General features: G+C 37.3%; 1 protein-coding gene across 1 annotated transcript; it reads right to left on the bottom strand.

The window, feature by feature from the left end:
• Positions 1 to 351: 351 nt before the first annotated feature.
• c23h4orf47 (chromosome 23 C4orf47 homolog) lies at positions 352 to 3,632 on the bottom strand. The gene is given in 9 exon segments (XM_040119406.1): positions 352 to 419; positions 422 to 466; positions 469 to 493; positions 617 to 802; positions 1,548 to 1,614; positions 2,128 to 2,261; positions 2,810 to 2,950; positions 2,953 to 3,028; positions 3,526 to 3,632. Coding segments are annotated over 9 exon segments (849 nt in total).
• Positions 3,633 to 16,950: the final 13,318 nt, after the last annotated feature.

The raw sequence follows: 16,950 nt of genomic DNA, 5'->3' as shown, positions 1-16,950 counted from the left end.
TCTAAATTAACAGTAGATCAAATAACTACATGAAATATGTGAAAGGTGTTGCTCCTAGTGACAAACCTACAGAGAATTATAAGAATTACAAGAATTATAAAGTAATATACCAACGTTATGTTTACAGCTTGTTTCTGCTAGCCCATAGCTGCCAAAAATCAGTTTATGCAAGTTTAAAAGGAAGCTTCCTCTGTGACCTGCCTCAATAAGACAGTCGATTATATTAAATTCTCAATTTCCATGCAGTAGTTAGTGTCACCGCATGAACCACAGAATTAAGAGAGGGAAGGTGAGAGAGAGAAAGTGAATGAGAGAGATGGGGATCAAACCTGCTAGCACTGACAGTGATGATTAGTGACTGACAGTGATGATACTCAGTGTGCTTTTAGGAGCAGGAGCTGGGCAAAAGATGGGTTCATGATTGGTCAGTTGGAATGGCGAATGATGAATGGATCAGCAGAATGTCAAAGGTCCCTGCTTTCATTCTTTTGATCTAAAACAAAATACATTCACATAAACATGCAGAGAAACTTTTCAATATGTAAAACAAACTGCATTATATCAGACATGTAACATCATTTCCACCTAACACAGTAGAACAGTCGGAGATAATCACACGTCTGCTGGGGAACAGGTTTTTAAAGAGAATAGGAGAGACTTTCTGTGCAGGTAGGAGAGGCTTATGTGCTGGTGAGAGTGCCTTTTCACTGTGGTATGGATTGCATTGGAAATAATCTCTGGGGTGAAGGTTGAGATTGAAGGGACCATCTCTTAACTTGGAGTGATGGATCACTGCCTCCTTCTAAATTGTACGAACGTACACACACAATTAAATTTAAAACGTAAAGTTGAATGCTGAAACTTGGGAAAGAGCAACATCTTCAGATTTGGTTATTTTCAAATGTATTTTTTTAAGAAATAACATCTTATTCTCTTTCTGACTGTGTCAGTCATCTGTGTACATTCTTATGTTTAATGTGTTGCAACAATGCCCATTGGGAACTGCAAAAAAAGAGAGTATAGCTAATGTAATGTATTTGCTTGGCAATCTCATGGTCAGTAATGCATGAAATAAAACAAGAATATATCTTTGGGGTTCAGGTTCCTGTGTCAAATGTGGCAGTACCAGTCAGTGAAACTCCAAGGATTGATACTACTTTTAGGGCAAGGCAGCACCATGACCTGCAAGTTAAGTTACACATGGACCTAGCCAGAGGTAGGCTTCTTTTTTGGTAGAACCTCTAGCATGTTGACGTTTACTTTGAGAAGGTAATAAATGTAGAAGCAAATAACACAACTGTCCTTGAAAAACTATTAAGGGGAAAAACGCATTTTGATAACTGTTGGCTTGTGTGATTATCCGACTGCTCAATGTTTGTTGACCCATCGGACCATCTTTTTTAGAGATCTCTCCATGTTTCCAGATCTCAGCAATAACATTACTTTGGTGAGAACAATGTTATTATAACAGAATACAGAAATTATGGCCAAAGCTTAGAAAATAAGACCCAAACTTTAATAAATTGGAATTTTCCTTCAAGTGTTACTTTCATTTCTCTTGCATAGGGGTCTGAGGCATACAGCTCAGTTTTGGACAGTGTTACATTGGGATAGCTGCAGAAGATAAAAACACTTTAGTTAGTCATAGTATCTTTGCACAGAGCATTTTTGTTGATAAAAAATAAATACAAATCCATAAATCTAAATGTATCAAAATACTATATCAAATACTGTCAAGTCCCTTTCCAGTGATCTCATTAATGATTCTAAACAAACTTGTCAGCCAAATTGGTTTACTTACATCTGACTAACTATACAGAGAATGCACATTTTAACTCTTTCTTCTGCTGCAAAACACTGCAACATTGTGATAATTACACATAACATTTAAAAACAGATTTATCTTTCCAGAAAAGCTTTGAGATTTAATTTATGAGTTCACTGGTTATTAAAAACTGGTCCAAAACAAGGATTACTTCAACACATGCAAAAATACGTTGCTTACAAATATTGTAAAAATATTGTCATCATTACTCTACTGTAATGATGACAGAGGTACAGAGGAAAAAAGTTAAAATATGCTTGGTGAGTTTATATGAACAACATTTAAGAGTTTTTTCCAGTAACCTGTGACCAAAGCCTTTCTTGGGAGGTGAGGTGATGATGTTGCGTCCAGTTGGGCAATGGGCTTTCCAGGCGACTGACAGAGGACTCATGGCTTCAACTAGCCCTGACAGAGTTACAGCTGATGGCATACAGAGATTATGTAATAGTGAGAAATAGTAGGAAATACAACAGATAAATAAATGTAAGTGTATTTGTGGATATGTGCTTGTGTGCAGACATTAGCTCATGGTTTAAGAGCTATGTCACAGGACAGGAAAGTACATTTTTATGCTGAATTTCAGTCAGAATAGAAACACTTCTGAGCCCACGTTTACAGTAAAGCAGCTGTTTCCACTGAGGTGCATTTAGCAAATCAATTTTGATTGGGAAGGATTCTGATTAAGTGAATCAACTGAAGAGTAATTAATTTTATACCCATATCCTGGTTATGACCATCTAGGACACTCACAGTCTCCACTGCATGCCATATTATACCATGACTTTCAATTTTAAAACTTTTTTTATGGAGTAATGAACATAGCAGCATCTAGGGGCCTGTAGATTTACATTTACATTCCTGGTTTGTCAGTTTCAGAGTATAGTGTATGTGTACATGTGTATGTGTGTATGTGTGTGTGTGTGTGTGTGTGTGTGTGTGTGTGTGTGTGTGTGTGTGTGTGTGTGTGTATGTGTTTTCTCACGGCTTCTTGACAGCGTTACAGGGAAGGAAGACCTTGCCTAGGTTCTTCTTGGCCTGCTGGATGTGGTGTTTTTGGGCCAGTCTCTGCAGGTCACTTAATGCATAACGGTCACAAATCCGTTTGAAGGGCTTGTCAAAAAAAAAAAGCTCTGAGGGGCACATTGTTGTCCAGGAATGCCTGCCTGCATCTGCCGGCTACGATAGGTCAACTCATTGAATGGACCTGGATTTGGAATTACATTACCTAACAATATTTTTGATAATGATCATATTATGTAAATATGCAAGAATATAGGTAAAACATTTATAATTACCCTGGTTAATGTTTGTGTCATCATTAAAGGGGCAGTTAACCTATTGTCTAGTGGTATCTTGCCATACAGATAATTAAGGTTTTAATTGCTGATTTTTGTTCTCCATGCCTAGGATATGTGCCGTCACTCAAATAAAAGACACTGAAAAATTACATAACAAATACTAAACAGCATAATGTGTTTTGGAAAATTGATAATAATAATAATAATACCACCAAGGAAAGAGTTTATTAGAATTACTTCCTGGTAAAACAAACAACCAAAAATACAGTAGTAGGTTTACAACTTGTTGAGAACAAAGCATCAGCCCCCATTTTCATAACAAATACAGCTACGAGCTGATTTGCACTCATAGGCTTTTATTATGAGATAATCAGTCAAAGAAATAAATAGATGTTATGCTTATGGTTAGTGGGTTAAGTGTACTTGTCTCCCATACAGATGTAACTCATCTCTTTAAAGACACCCAGATGCTCCATGTCACTCTTTCTTTCTTTGTCATCTGATGGCATCTTTGCACACTGGAAACACACGCACGCAACACACAAACACACACACACACACACACACACACACACACACACACACACACACACACACACACACACACACACACACACACACACACACACACACACACACACACACACACACACACACACACACACTTACTAACTAAAGTCTTAACCTTCAAACAGTCCTTAAAAGTTGTGAGGACCAGCCAAAATGTCCCCACTTTCCCAAAATGTCCTTACTCCTGAGATGTAAAACTCAAACTGGTCCTCACTCTTAAGAGTACAAGTACACACACACACACACACACACACACACACACACACACAATAAAGGACTATTTGAAAGGCTCTCCTATTGGATATCAATGTCACTAGTCTGGTCTGTCTCTTTATCTATCTATTTGACTCTTTACATTCTATGTATGTGTATACAGGTTGGTTGCCTTGTAGAAGGGGAAGTAAATAAACTGTGTCAAATTCACCAGTGTTAGATCCTTTCATGGAAATGAGAAATGTGCCTTCAAAATTTGACAGGTGAAAAAATGGTAAACTGAAAAAATTGTGTAATAACTGGTTTGATTATATTAATGATGGATTTACACTATTGAACTTTGTAAAAATTTGCGTTAAATTGTCAGGGCTCTTTTTTAAATGAAAGTCCAGCTTTCATTTGATGACTTTAGTTAAAACATTCTCTCTCTTTTGAAGAATTTTAGAGCACAGTGCTCTTGGGCTTGTTCTACTGAAATGCTAAAGCATTACCAAATTTTGAAACTCATTAAATATGTACCATACATTCTACATGTCTGTTATTACCTGTAGATGTCGGCCTTTGTAAAAACTCTTCATTGGCACAGAAATACTGAAATTCATTCATATTTCTTTCATAAATAAGGAAAGCAAAGACAACCATGCTACAGCATAACAAATAATGCAATACAGAGTGGATTAAGAATAGCATTTACATGGCAGCTTTTGTCAACTGGCACAACAAAGACACCATTACCTCAGATAGCAAAGAAGTCAAAAGGCAGAGAGATAAAACTCAGTCAAAGATGAGTTGAACATGTGTTTAGAAACCACTGAACATAGCGTACTGGCTAATAACAATAAATGCATTGTTTGATGGTGGTGTTTGCCTTATTCATACAAATAACACTAACATCATTCAACAGATATTCCTGTCCTTTAATTAGTTCATGGCTGGTATTAAATGTTCTAAAAAAAACATTAAAGCATCTTTTTGAAGCACTTTAAGTGAACTGACCTGCAACTCACTCACAAATTCACAAACTCAGACTCCTGTGCACTCCTATGCATACATCCTTGCATTCATCAGTGAGAACATTTATAATAAGCAATAGTACAAATGGAACCTTTTTTGCTGTCACCAAATTCAAAACTAAATAAGAATCAATACAGTTTGTGTTGATTCCAAGCAGAAAAAAATGAAGTGTCACAGTAGGAAAAACAAATTGTAAAATGTAAACTTAAAAAAAGTATATATATATATATTATTTTAAGTGTACATTTATTTGTCAGGGAACATGTATAAAAATATTAGTCTCATACAGGAAGAAGAAAATAAGACTTATTGACAAGCTACTTACCATCTGAAATTTATCAATTTCCATCGTAATAAACTTTAAAAACTAGAATATGCATCATGAGCATCTTGCTATATGAAGCCTGGAAAATAGAGTTACCATATACACCATAATTATTGTATATAGTAATATAGATAACAATGAACATTAGTATGTGTATCGGTATATAAAAAAAGCTATGTCCCATTTATGTTCCTGCCATAAATATTTAATCATATAACTGAAGAAGAATATGTCTTCTCACCAATTTACTGTAGCAGAAATGGACCCACTAATGGTTTCATCTGCCTTATGTAGCAGTACAGTAAATACTCCAGAGTCAAAACTGTAAAGGTGGTGCAGTCAGCTATACTGCTGACTTGTAATTTAGCTCCAGGGACCAAAATTCAGAAGGAGTGCCTCCATAGTTTCATAATATATTTTTGTTTGAATTATTCTGTTTTATATTGTATCGTGTAAACAGTCTTTTATCCTGCATGACTGAGGCATATTTTCTTTTCAATATGACATAAAGCAAGAGTGAAAAAAGACAAAAGAGAGAGAGAGAGAGAGAGAGAGAGCACCTGTTGGAGAAATTCAGATGTTATGCAAGCAGAACTGTTAAACAAATTTAACATCATAGCCATTAATCACATCCAGTACAATCCAATTTGAACTACTGTTATTGACAAATATTCACCATTGGAAACTACACAATATTCCACCCAAACTAAAAGTTGTGCTCCACATCACTGAAATAATTATCACTTTTTTTTTCTTTTTTTTATAATTCAAATCTTTATTACCTTTTTCTTTTGTAAATGACAGTACATTGCATCACACTGTGAGGCATTTCTTGTTGTTTATAATACCTGTAACATCAGTGGTATAAGCCAAAACAATGAATATCAATAGCAGAAGCAACATTCCTATAATAATAATGTGACTATGAAAAATATCTATGCAGCATTACTATCAGGGGTCAACATTCATACTACAGGCTTATCAGTCAGTGTAATAGTGTCCAAAAAGTCAAAAAGATCCCAAACTGGTGCTTTACTCTTGTTTGTCCATGCTTTAAATTCTGCAGGTTTGGGTGTTTCCCAGTGTCTAAGGATTGTCCTGGCTGCCACTGTTATCCCTACCATGATTAAAGAGTTATCCACTTGATATATTGTGTATTTGGGTTCTATTTCCTAATAAACATAATTTTGGATAAAATGGTAATATCCTTCCCATCCAGTTGGTCAAATAATCGAAAACTGTTCTCCAGAAGCGTTGGATAATTGGGCATTCCCAAATGCAATATATAAGGGTGTCTACGTCTTTCTGACATTTCCAACACATAGTGCTATTTATTAAACCCATTCTCACTGTTTTTCTTTATTTAATTTGTTCATTATTTTGAGAGCCAAATCGCTTTTAAAACACAGTGTAGTATAAAAATATAACAGTGTAAAACGTAGTAACATAAAATGGAAATACTCAAGTAAAGTACAAGTTATTGAGTTAAAGTACTCAGTTACTTTCCACCAAGTTAGAGGTGGGCCATTCTGCATTGTTTAACTCCCAGGCTGAAAGTGAGATCCACTCTGCCCTTGTTCTAGCTCTTCCTGACAGTGCAGTTGTACTGTACAGTCACTATTTTCATTGCAAAAGACTTTTGTTTGTGTATTTTGTGTTGTCACTTTCCTCTGACCAGTATACTGTACAGCTCCAGTCTGTGTCTGCAGGTGCTATCACCTCTATGTATTTTTTTTTTTTTTACCCCAAAATCAATTCACTACTGGGAGAAGCAGTGGATTTTTTAGGTATAATTTGGAGATCTTGAGTTATGTTGTCTCAATGGCTGCATGGTGGCCACATGGTGGCAGTCCAGCCTTAGCAATGAAGACAGGGGGATGATAAACAGCTCTACTATAAAACTTCCAGCTGCCCTTAGGTAGTTAGTAAAAATTTTAACTGCGAAGAAACTTTACTGTAACTGTAACACATGTTCAGACCTTAAATACTTTAAAAAAAGCCTCACTGGAATCTGGATCCCTTGTTTTTTGACAAAATGTAGCTGCAGAGAAATGATAGAGAGCACTAGGGTGCATAGAGAAAAAGAGAAGTGAAACATAAAGAGAAAGAGGTGATGAAAGAGGCGATGGAGAGATTAAGAGAGACATGGTGAGAGAGGAATACGGGGACAGAGACAGGGACACAGAAAGATCTAGAGGGACATATTGACAAAGAGACACAGAGATAAAGACATATAAGACACAGAGAAAGAGGCATAAAGGGGAGGAGGAAGGATATGTGACAACATGTACAAAGTGAGAGAGGTAGAGAGACTTTGAAAGACAGAGGGCTTGACTCTTTTCGCCAAATGTCCTTAGAGAATGGGGGGAGGGCAGTTCAGCAGCAGCTGGGTCTCACACACATACACACACACACACACACACACACACACACACACACACACACACACACACACACACACACACACACAAACACAGAAAGAGAGATGGCACACTGACCAATGTGGATACTGTATGTAGAGATATTCCACAGTAATAAAATAGGTAAAAATGCATGACACTTACACCCAATACACAGCATCGCGCAAACACAAAGAAAATGACACAAAATTTTTTTTGTTATTTTTGAATGATCTTGCTGTGTGTTTATTATACTCTGACCATCATATGGGCAGTTATTTTTCAGTTCCAGTTAAAATTCAGTTCTTTAGATTAATTTGAGAAAAATTGTCTATGTAGCTTTTTTATGCTGCTTTGTGAATGAAACCAACTGTGTTGTGTTAAACATGCCCCGTTCCCAGTTTATAGTCCACACAGAGCCAATACAAAGATGTTGTTGTCTGTAGCAATGTGTCAGTACAGGTGTACCGTTCATTGGACTGGAAACTCGACAACTGGCAACACTTTATTTTAACCTCCCTTTATAACATTTTGCAAGCAACATTATAAACACTTACTAAATGGTCTATAACACACTTTAATATGGTTGTGAGCAGATATCAAGTAATTTTAAGTGTTTAATAATGTATTTGTCAATGACTATATCTCATCATGTGAAGCATCAGTAACTGGTGTATAAACAGCTAATGAATAATTGAAAATATATCCTAACAGTTGTAATCAAATCAATATGCCCCAATATTTTGAAGTATTTATTATGTATCAATTATATCAATTATATGTATTTATTTTGTTTACTAACCATGTATTTATTTATTTATAAACTCTCTATGACAACTGAGTAAACTCTCTCTGCTGATAAAGGCCATGAGAGTTGGCTGAAAGCCATGGGAGAAAGTAAATGGACCCTGAGGTAAGATTCTTTCTTTTGAGGGTTAAAAGTAATGCACTGATTCACAGATCATGCTTAAAAGTTTATCGATAGCAACCTATCATGAAAACTTTTTTTTGTCACTGACAGACTAATGCCAAATGATTTATGCATACGTTACTGTTTCTTTTAGCTTGGTAGATTAGGGCTAGTGTAGGAAGATATCTATCCACTTTTTACCCATAAAACCTGAGCCACCTACACAAAGTAAGGAGCGAGGTGTTCGTAGCCAAAGGAGTTCTACCTGCTTGAACAGCTACTGTCATCATCAGCCTCAAAGGAGGATGTCATGAGTGTGTTAGCTTCTCTCCATTGGCTCCCTGTAAAATTCAGAAAAGAATTTTAAATCCTCCTCCTTACAAAGTCCTTAATGGTCAGGCACCATCATATCTGAAAGAGCTCATCGTACCCTGTTACCCCACTAGAATACAGCGCTCCAAGAATGCAGGCTTACTTGTGGTTCCTAGAGTCTCCAAAAGTAGAATGGGAGGCAGAGCCTTCAGTTATCAAGCCCCTCTACTGTGGAACTATCTTCCAGACACCCTCTCCACATTTAAGAGTATGCTTAAAACCTTCCTTTTTGATAAAGCTTACAGTTAGGGCTGGCTCAGGCTTGGCTTGAACCATCTCCTAGTTATGCTGCTATAGGCCTAGACTGCCGGGTGACTTCCCATTATGCACCGAGCTCCTGTCTTCTCCTCTTCCTCTCCATCTGCACGCATTCATATGACATCAAAGCTCATTACTAACTTGACTTCTTCTCTCTCCTGTAGTTTTGTGCTTTCTCGTCTCTCTCCTCTCTCTTCCTGTCGCTTTCTGCAGGTCTTTCTGCCACTGGTGCTAGAGAGTCTGGATCTGTGACAGCAAACCAGCTACTGAACCCATGATCCTGCTCAACACCCAGTGCTTCAATTAGTATGATTATCATTACTATTATTATATGTAGTTTTATTAGCATTATTATTCACCCTATTATTATAATTATTAACTTTATTATTAGTGTCATTATTGTTATAGATCTTTATGTTATACCTGTACTGTGCTATGCCCCCCCCCCCAGCCCAGCCGGTCGGGGGAGACAGCCGCCCACCATGAGCTGGGTTCTGTTCAAACTCCTGTTAAAAGGGAGTTTTTCCTTGCCACCGTCGCCACGTGCTTGCTCATGGGGGAATGTTGGGTCTCTGTAAATATAACAATAAAGAGTATATTCAAGGCCTGCTCTATATGAAAAGCACCCTGAGATAACCTCGGTTATGATTTGGTGCTATATAAATAAAATTGAATTGAATTGAGTGACACAGAGTCCATCACTGCAGTCAAACCTGCAGAAAACCCACAGAGTCAAACCGGCTCCTGCCATACCAGGGAAACTGACTGCACTCACAAGGGACAAACAGAAGTAGGTTGTGGGCATGTTAAGTAGAAGTTAAACCATGATTTTAAATAGTCTGCAGTCCTGAAGTAGCCTAACATTTTGCCTCTTAACATGTGGTCTCTTTTGACAAACCATTACTGCAGTGGCATAGCTGAACTGACAACAGGTTCACTGACAGTGAAAGCATAGACTGTTTACCATGGTAATGGTCATTTGCCAAGAGCTTCAGACATCATTGCCTTTACTGTTTACTGTTCAATTCCACTCATTGACAAGAGGTTAGAATACGCCCTCTGATCAGCGTTACTTCTTCATCTCTTCATGTTGGACTGAGGGCAGACAAGATGCTAAAGTTACTCTCTTTTGCCTCTTGAGGTACGAGATAAGGTATGACAAGAACTTCAGTAGGTATTTCCGCAACACAATACAGACGTCTTTGACATAATGTCAAAACTGTTATTTTTTTCACATTCTGTTTATATTTTTAGTTAACTTTTGAATGTATTAAACTTAAATACTTACATACTCCACCTTTAAATAGCAAATTTATTTTCATGAAAGTTTTATGAATCAGAGCTTTGTGGATTTTGCATCCTGTTGCTTTCAGCAATTAAAATTGTCGAGCAACTGGTGACAGGAAGGCAAACGACAAAGGGGGATATTTACTATTTATTACTGTTTACTGTGTATTTACTAAAGGACCACACTGAGTTTTTGTGCCTGTTTGGTCTCAGGCAATACCTATTTTAAGGTGTTCGTTAGCATTTGATTTGTCACCCGAGACTGACCACTGCAGCAGAGTAAACTGCATCTGAAACAAAAAGCAGATGTAAAATCTGTGACACTTTTTGATAAAACATACAGAGGGAGAAAGACTATAGCAGGAAGAAAAAATGAGTGAGAGAGATGGACAGAAAAAGAGTAAATTAAATTAAAAGACACAGTTAAAGTTTCTTTAGCTGAGCTCTCAGTTCAGTACCACAACACAAGACAAAAGAGCAGCAATGCAGAAATGATCTAGTCACCACTTTATAGATTTACCAAAAGCCATTCAATCACTTATCTTTTGTTGATTTAACAACATCTGGCTATTTAATAGACAATTACCTCACATATAGCTCCCGCTTGTAGTATGAATTTCCCCAAAAATGTCGTATCTTCAGCAAGTATTCAGTTCAGCAGCGGAGGCCATTAGTTTTGCACTTCATTACTTCCCAGATATGCAACACATGTCAGAACAGTCGGGCATCAGATCTTATTTCAAGGCACTTTATGCAAATACGATGAAATTTAGTAGGGCTCATTTACATCTTTCATCTTAGTAGATACTCAACTAAATTGAAAAATTACATTGATATAAAATTTTGCACTGTAGTTGGTAATTTGTGATAGGCTTAGTAGATATCCCCCTAGGTGTCTCAAACTTGGATGAAAGTTTTAGAGGACTTGGTTTCCTTAAAGTCTAATTTACATAGCTACAACCTTTGTTTCCACATCATTTTGATTATTGATTCCGTTTCACTATGTAGGAGGTTCTAGGGGATCTCCCTGACATGTTATTTGGCAAACATTGTGCAAAGGCACTTAAAAAGTGAAATCCTTTACATAAAAATGATTTTTGCTCAAGCTTAAATGAAGTGACATGCCATCACAGTAATGGCAGCTGGTTTACTGCAACCTACAACCTGGAAGAGTCCATACCCAGACATGAACACAAGCCCTTCCTCCACCTGACTGAAGTACACTGTACTCATTGACGTGGTCATGAAACCAGTTTGAGATGACTTTGTGACATGGTGCATTATCATGCTTGAAGTAGCCATTAGAAGATGGTAAATTGTGGCCATAACGGGATTTGTGTGTGCCAAGAAAACATTCCACACACCATTACACCAAAACCACCAGCCTGGGGTGTTGACACGAGGCGGGGTGCGTCCATGGATTCATGCTGTTGACACCAAATTCTGACTCTGCTAACATCAGCAGAGATCCAGATTCATTAGAACAGGCTACGTTTTTCCAGTCTTCAACTGTCCAGTTTTGTTGACCCTGTGCCCTTTTTAGAATACATACAATGTATATAGTGTATATATGTATCAGAGGACACTGCACAGAAACTGTCCTAAATGGAAAAGACTGTAAATAATCCTTTATTTGGAAAGCAGAATAAGTCCAAGATACTTGCTAGAGCCATCAAACACACAACAGTGGACATTTGGCTTTGTGGAAGCCAAATGTGGAAGTCGGCTTTCATCCAGTGAGTCAAAATGTGACATATTCCTCATGTGTGGCTTCCACTGTTCAGTATTGTCATAGCCTGGGGCTGTTTCAGTGATGTCAGAGTTGATTAGTTTTTACACTTGCAATCACACCAACATGACTGTCATAGTGTACCTGAGACTGAAAAGTTACTTAGAGTTGAATCAGTAATTTGAATCCCATAAATACTGACACCAGTGTTCTAATTTTCCTCTTCTCTTTCTTCCTTCTTTCTCTAAGCTTTATTGACATGCAGCACAATGTAGCAAATACCAGTCCAAGAGGAAAATCTTTGAAGAATTCAGTGTGAATTGATTGTATTTTGGCACCAATTTAGCTCAGTTTAAATGTGATTAAGATGCAACCACAATCGCAAGGACAACAGAACTGGTATTCATAGTCACTAACAGAAAATAATGAATTGGCATGAAAAAAATTAAAACCATCAGTGTTTTTCCATATCGTACTTAAACTAAGTTTAACTTTATGGTACAAATAATTGATAATATGCCACCTTTTATTTTGGTGTATTGTAATACAAGTAATAGCCTTTTAGTGAACTGCAGTCAGTATGCTGTTGCTTGCACACATGCTCACACTCCGTAGGTAGGCGTGAGTGAGCATCCTGGGCAACGGTAATGTGACATGAAATTCGATCCCCAAGACCAAACGAAGGTCCCTCCATGAATCGAATGCCCTGCCAATGTTGACCCTAGTTTTCCACCAACGTCGGTCATATTATTGTTTGGGCAGATGGGCTTCACTATATAAAACTTTTTTTTTTTTTTTTTTTGTGCTTATGTGGAGTTTGTGTTGGAGTTTGTTTTGTGTTCGGAGCTGGTTGTTTGTCTAAGCTAATGTTAGTTAGATTTACAAACTGTTGCCGTTGTGGGGGAGCGGAAGAGAGACATTGAGGTGAGGCACTAGGGAGCAAGCATAAATGTCAAATCCTTTGAATTTGGAGTTTCTCAGAGGGTCCCTTGCACAGAAATCAGTCCACGGGCTGTTATAGGCAACCAAGAAAGTCAGGGAAGGTCTAATTGTTTAAGTTATGTTACAGTCCGTTTACACATTAGCAAAAGCGATTAATACATTTAAATTGCTTTACATTCTTACATATAGTACATTCAAACAAAAACACCTAAACTAAAAGATGAGCAGGTGACACTGTGTTTTCTACTTGATGATCACTGTAAAAAGAAGCAGGATCAAATCTAAGTTATACCATTAAAAAACACATTTTCTATGTGTATATTCTTATACATATATCAGGATGGATGCAATAATTTTACCTAAATTATGATGTCTGTCTATAAGCTAATTTTTTACAATATCTCCACATTCTGAGCTGTTAAAACCATCAAGGCATCTTTCAAAAGGACTAAAGCTCTGATAGTGGACCCATTTGGCTGCAATGTGTATTGCATTCCAAAAAAAGCAATTGCTAAGTTTAAGACATAGTTATTAATTAGCATTTCTTAGGGGGTCTTAAAATCAGTGACCTTGTCTCCTAGAAATGTATATTCTATTTATTTGTAACAGCAAATACATTTAAAAAGAACTGTAATGTTGGGCTGTCATTGAGACACAATTTTTTATTAACATGTAACCAAAACCATGATCTTTCCATAACCAGTGCTTTTGTTGCACAAACCTAACAGCGTGCACAACTCAGGATATAAATCCTCATGTCCTGCATCAAAGTCTTGTGCTTTTGCCTCACTCACGTCATATTGTTTAAACCCTAATTACAAGCAGCAGAGTGCAAAAAATCATTCAGGTTTGCCTCCAACTTGTAATTCAAAGTCGGTGATATCAGGAATTTTTCTGACAGCGACAACACTGTATCTTACACATGGTGGAACAAACTGTTGGCAGAATGGCTGCAAATGCACCATTGCTGGCAGTTACATCCAAATAAGTTCATTATTAACACTAGTACAAACCATTCAGCTAATTTAGGAGCAATGCACTGTTTGTATCTACATAACACAGCAAAATTAGAAAAAAATGTAGGCTGTTCATCTGCTGTGACTACAGTGACTACAAAATGCACTCCCGTGTCAGGTCATAATAAGGGATGTTATTTCTGTTCTTCCCATTTTGCCCACATTGCATGAATATAGTATTTGACCCCGATGATGATCTTGTCATGATTTGGGCTTTTGAAATACACATTTATTACAGGACACCTTCATCACAAAGTGGAGTTTCAAAGATGTAAGCATTTACCAGACAGTGAGGGTCTAATGAAGACTATAAGTCTGGGTATCTTATCCTTTGCTGCTTTGATTTTGACCGTTCTTGTTTAGCTACACTACCACCATGCATAGCCATGCAATATCGCCAAAACTACTGGATGGATTGCCATGAAATTTGGTGATTTTAAGGTCCCCGGAGAATGAATTCTAATTATTCTAGTGATCCCCTGACTTTTCATCCAGTGTGACCAGCTGTAAAGGAAAAGTCGGTTTATCATTTATTCACGTTTGGTGATGCTCCTATAAAAGTTTCAAGGTCTCTCCCAGGGGCCTTAGACAGATATTTTATGAGTCCAGGGGGGCCTACCTATTAAGCAGCCTGTTGCCTTACCATAAATAGAAAGAAGCCAAGCTATCTCTGTCTGAGTTTTATTTTATGGCCATTGCATGGGCAGCGCGTGAACATTATATATGTTTCTATCTCATTGGATGATATGTTTGGGTTGAAGTAAAGCTAACCAATTGGGACTAAGTTCTTTGTCTCAAGAAACACTATAAAGATGACCGTAAGACTCTTTCTATTGAGAGGCTCTCCTTTGATTTCTCGTGATAAGGTTTGTTTGTCTCCTATATTGTATCTTACAATATATTTTACTTTAACCCTATCCTATGGCTGTCTTCTGGAAGGACATCATTCCCTGGCCAGGTCATTGAGTGAGAATCCTCGAACCTCACAAGAGTTTTTTTTTAGAGATGCTCAGTGGTCTCCTTCCAGAAATCAGACGACAGTAAGTGATAGCATTTTTTTTAATATATATGTAATGCTTATTGGGGTATAGAGAATTAACTGGTATTTATTGTTTGTGTGAAGATTTTGTTTTTATTATTTCCTAAATTTTAAAGTTTATGGGTTTAGGTTTAAAACTGACTGTGGTTGAAGTTTTATTGTTTGTTGATTCCAAGCTTGGAACAGGGAATTCCTTGAGCGGATTCACCTGAAAAAGGGCGAGAAACGTGGGGTTCTCTGGCCTTAAAGTGCACTGTAAATAGGTGGAAGTGGCCTCTCACATACATGGGTCCCTTCTGTGAAGCCGATAAAGCACGCATGAAACAGGGGCAAAGGGATTCCTGCCTAGAAATACGTATCAATTGGTTGCAAGGGCAGATTTCCGCTGAAGAATTTCAGGGCTGGAAACGCCGGCAGCTACTGTATGTTGTGTTTACTGGCGCTGGTTGATGCTAGAGATATTTTTGACCTGGTCAGTGTCTGTGTTTGTGGTCTCTATGTGTCTTGTGTGTGTGTATGTGTGAGGCCTTGTGTTCTTTGTGTGTGTGAGCCTTATGTGTGCATGTGACTGAAAGAAGGAGGAGAGAGAAGGCAGCAGCTGACGAGCTTTAAGTTACTTTGTGTCTCTTTGTGTGTGTGTGCATGCGCACTGAGAGATTGATGATTCTTGTGTTTTTTAGTTATCTTGGTGGCGTGTGTGTATGTTGAACCTATGAGAATGAATAAATAGATTATTAAAATAGTGTGCAATTTTTTGCCTTGAAGGTTTGTGCAGAGCAGTTATTTGTCGTGAAGAGAAAAAAAACTGTGTTGAAGACCAGTTATATAGAGGCTTTTTTTTTGCCACAGATGAGTGGGTGTCTCTTGGTAAGCAGAGTTGAGATGCTTCACAATTAGAAAAATAGCATAACAGGGTTCTGTGTGGTTGCCTTGGTTAACTGCATATGATTTGATACCTTTTTTCCTTTTTTCTTTTGGCCATGTCTGTGGTGTTGAAATTAACTCCACTCATTTAAAAGTGCTTACATTATTTGAGTTGAGTGATCTTTCTTTATTTCCATTTTTGAGGGACAAACACATACATTATAATAATTTTATACTGTTAGATTTATTCCATGACTAAATTTTAATTTTGAGTTTGTCATTTTTACTTTAGAATCTTATTCTTGGCTTTCTCCTTTCCTTGTGTCCTTTTACTTTTTATTGAAAATAAAATAATCAGTCTGTTCATGGTTTAGGATTATTTAATAATAATAATAATAATAATAATAATAATAATAATAATAAATAAGTCCTAATACACCCTTTATCTATCTAAAGATAGCCATGGCTGCCAAAAATAGCCATCAGAAAAAACTTCAGGGTCCAGCTAATGTTAAGTATGACAAATATGGCTCTACTGCTCAACAGTTCTTGCCAAAATGGCATAAAACATTAAGATTTCCACAGTGTGGGAGTTTTCCGCATGCCTCTCTTAGAACTTTGAGAGAAAAGATGGCAGAGAGATTTGAGGGTAAAATTAAAAAGGCTAAAGTAGGTGCTTGTAAGAAAGTTCATGTTTAGTGGGCAAAGGACTTTGAAAGTTTGAAATTGTGGGAGAAAGAGCCAGATAATAGAGAGAGGACTGAGAAAGTGTGCAAGAGTGTGAAAGTATTTGTTTCTTTGTGTGTGTGAGCCTTATGTGTGCATGTGACTGAAAGAAGGAGGAGAGAGAAGGCAGCAGCTGACGAGCTTTAAGTTACTTTGTGTCTCT

The sequence above is a fragment of the Xiphias gladius genome, chromosome 23, assembly GCF_016859285.1.
Source record: "Xiphias gladius isolate SHS-SW01 ecotype Sanya breed wild chromosome 23, ASM1685928v1, whole genome shotgun sequence".
In the NCBI taxonomy this organism is placed as follows: Eukaryota; Metazoa; Chordata; class Actinopteri; order Istiophoriformes; family Xiphiidae; genus Xiphias; species Xiphias gladius.
Note: the sequence above shows the minus strand (reverse complement) of the source record. Positions and strands in the feature narration are given on the sequence as shown.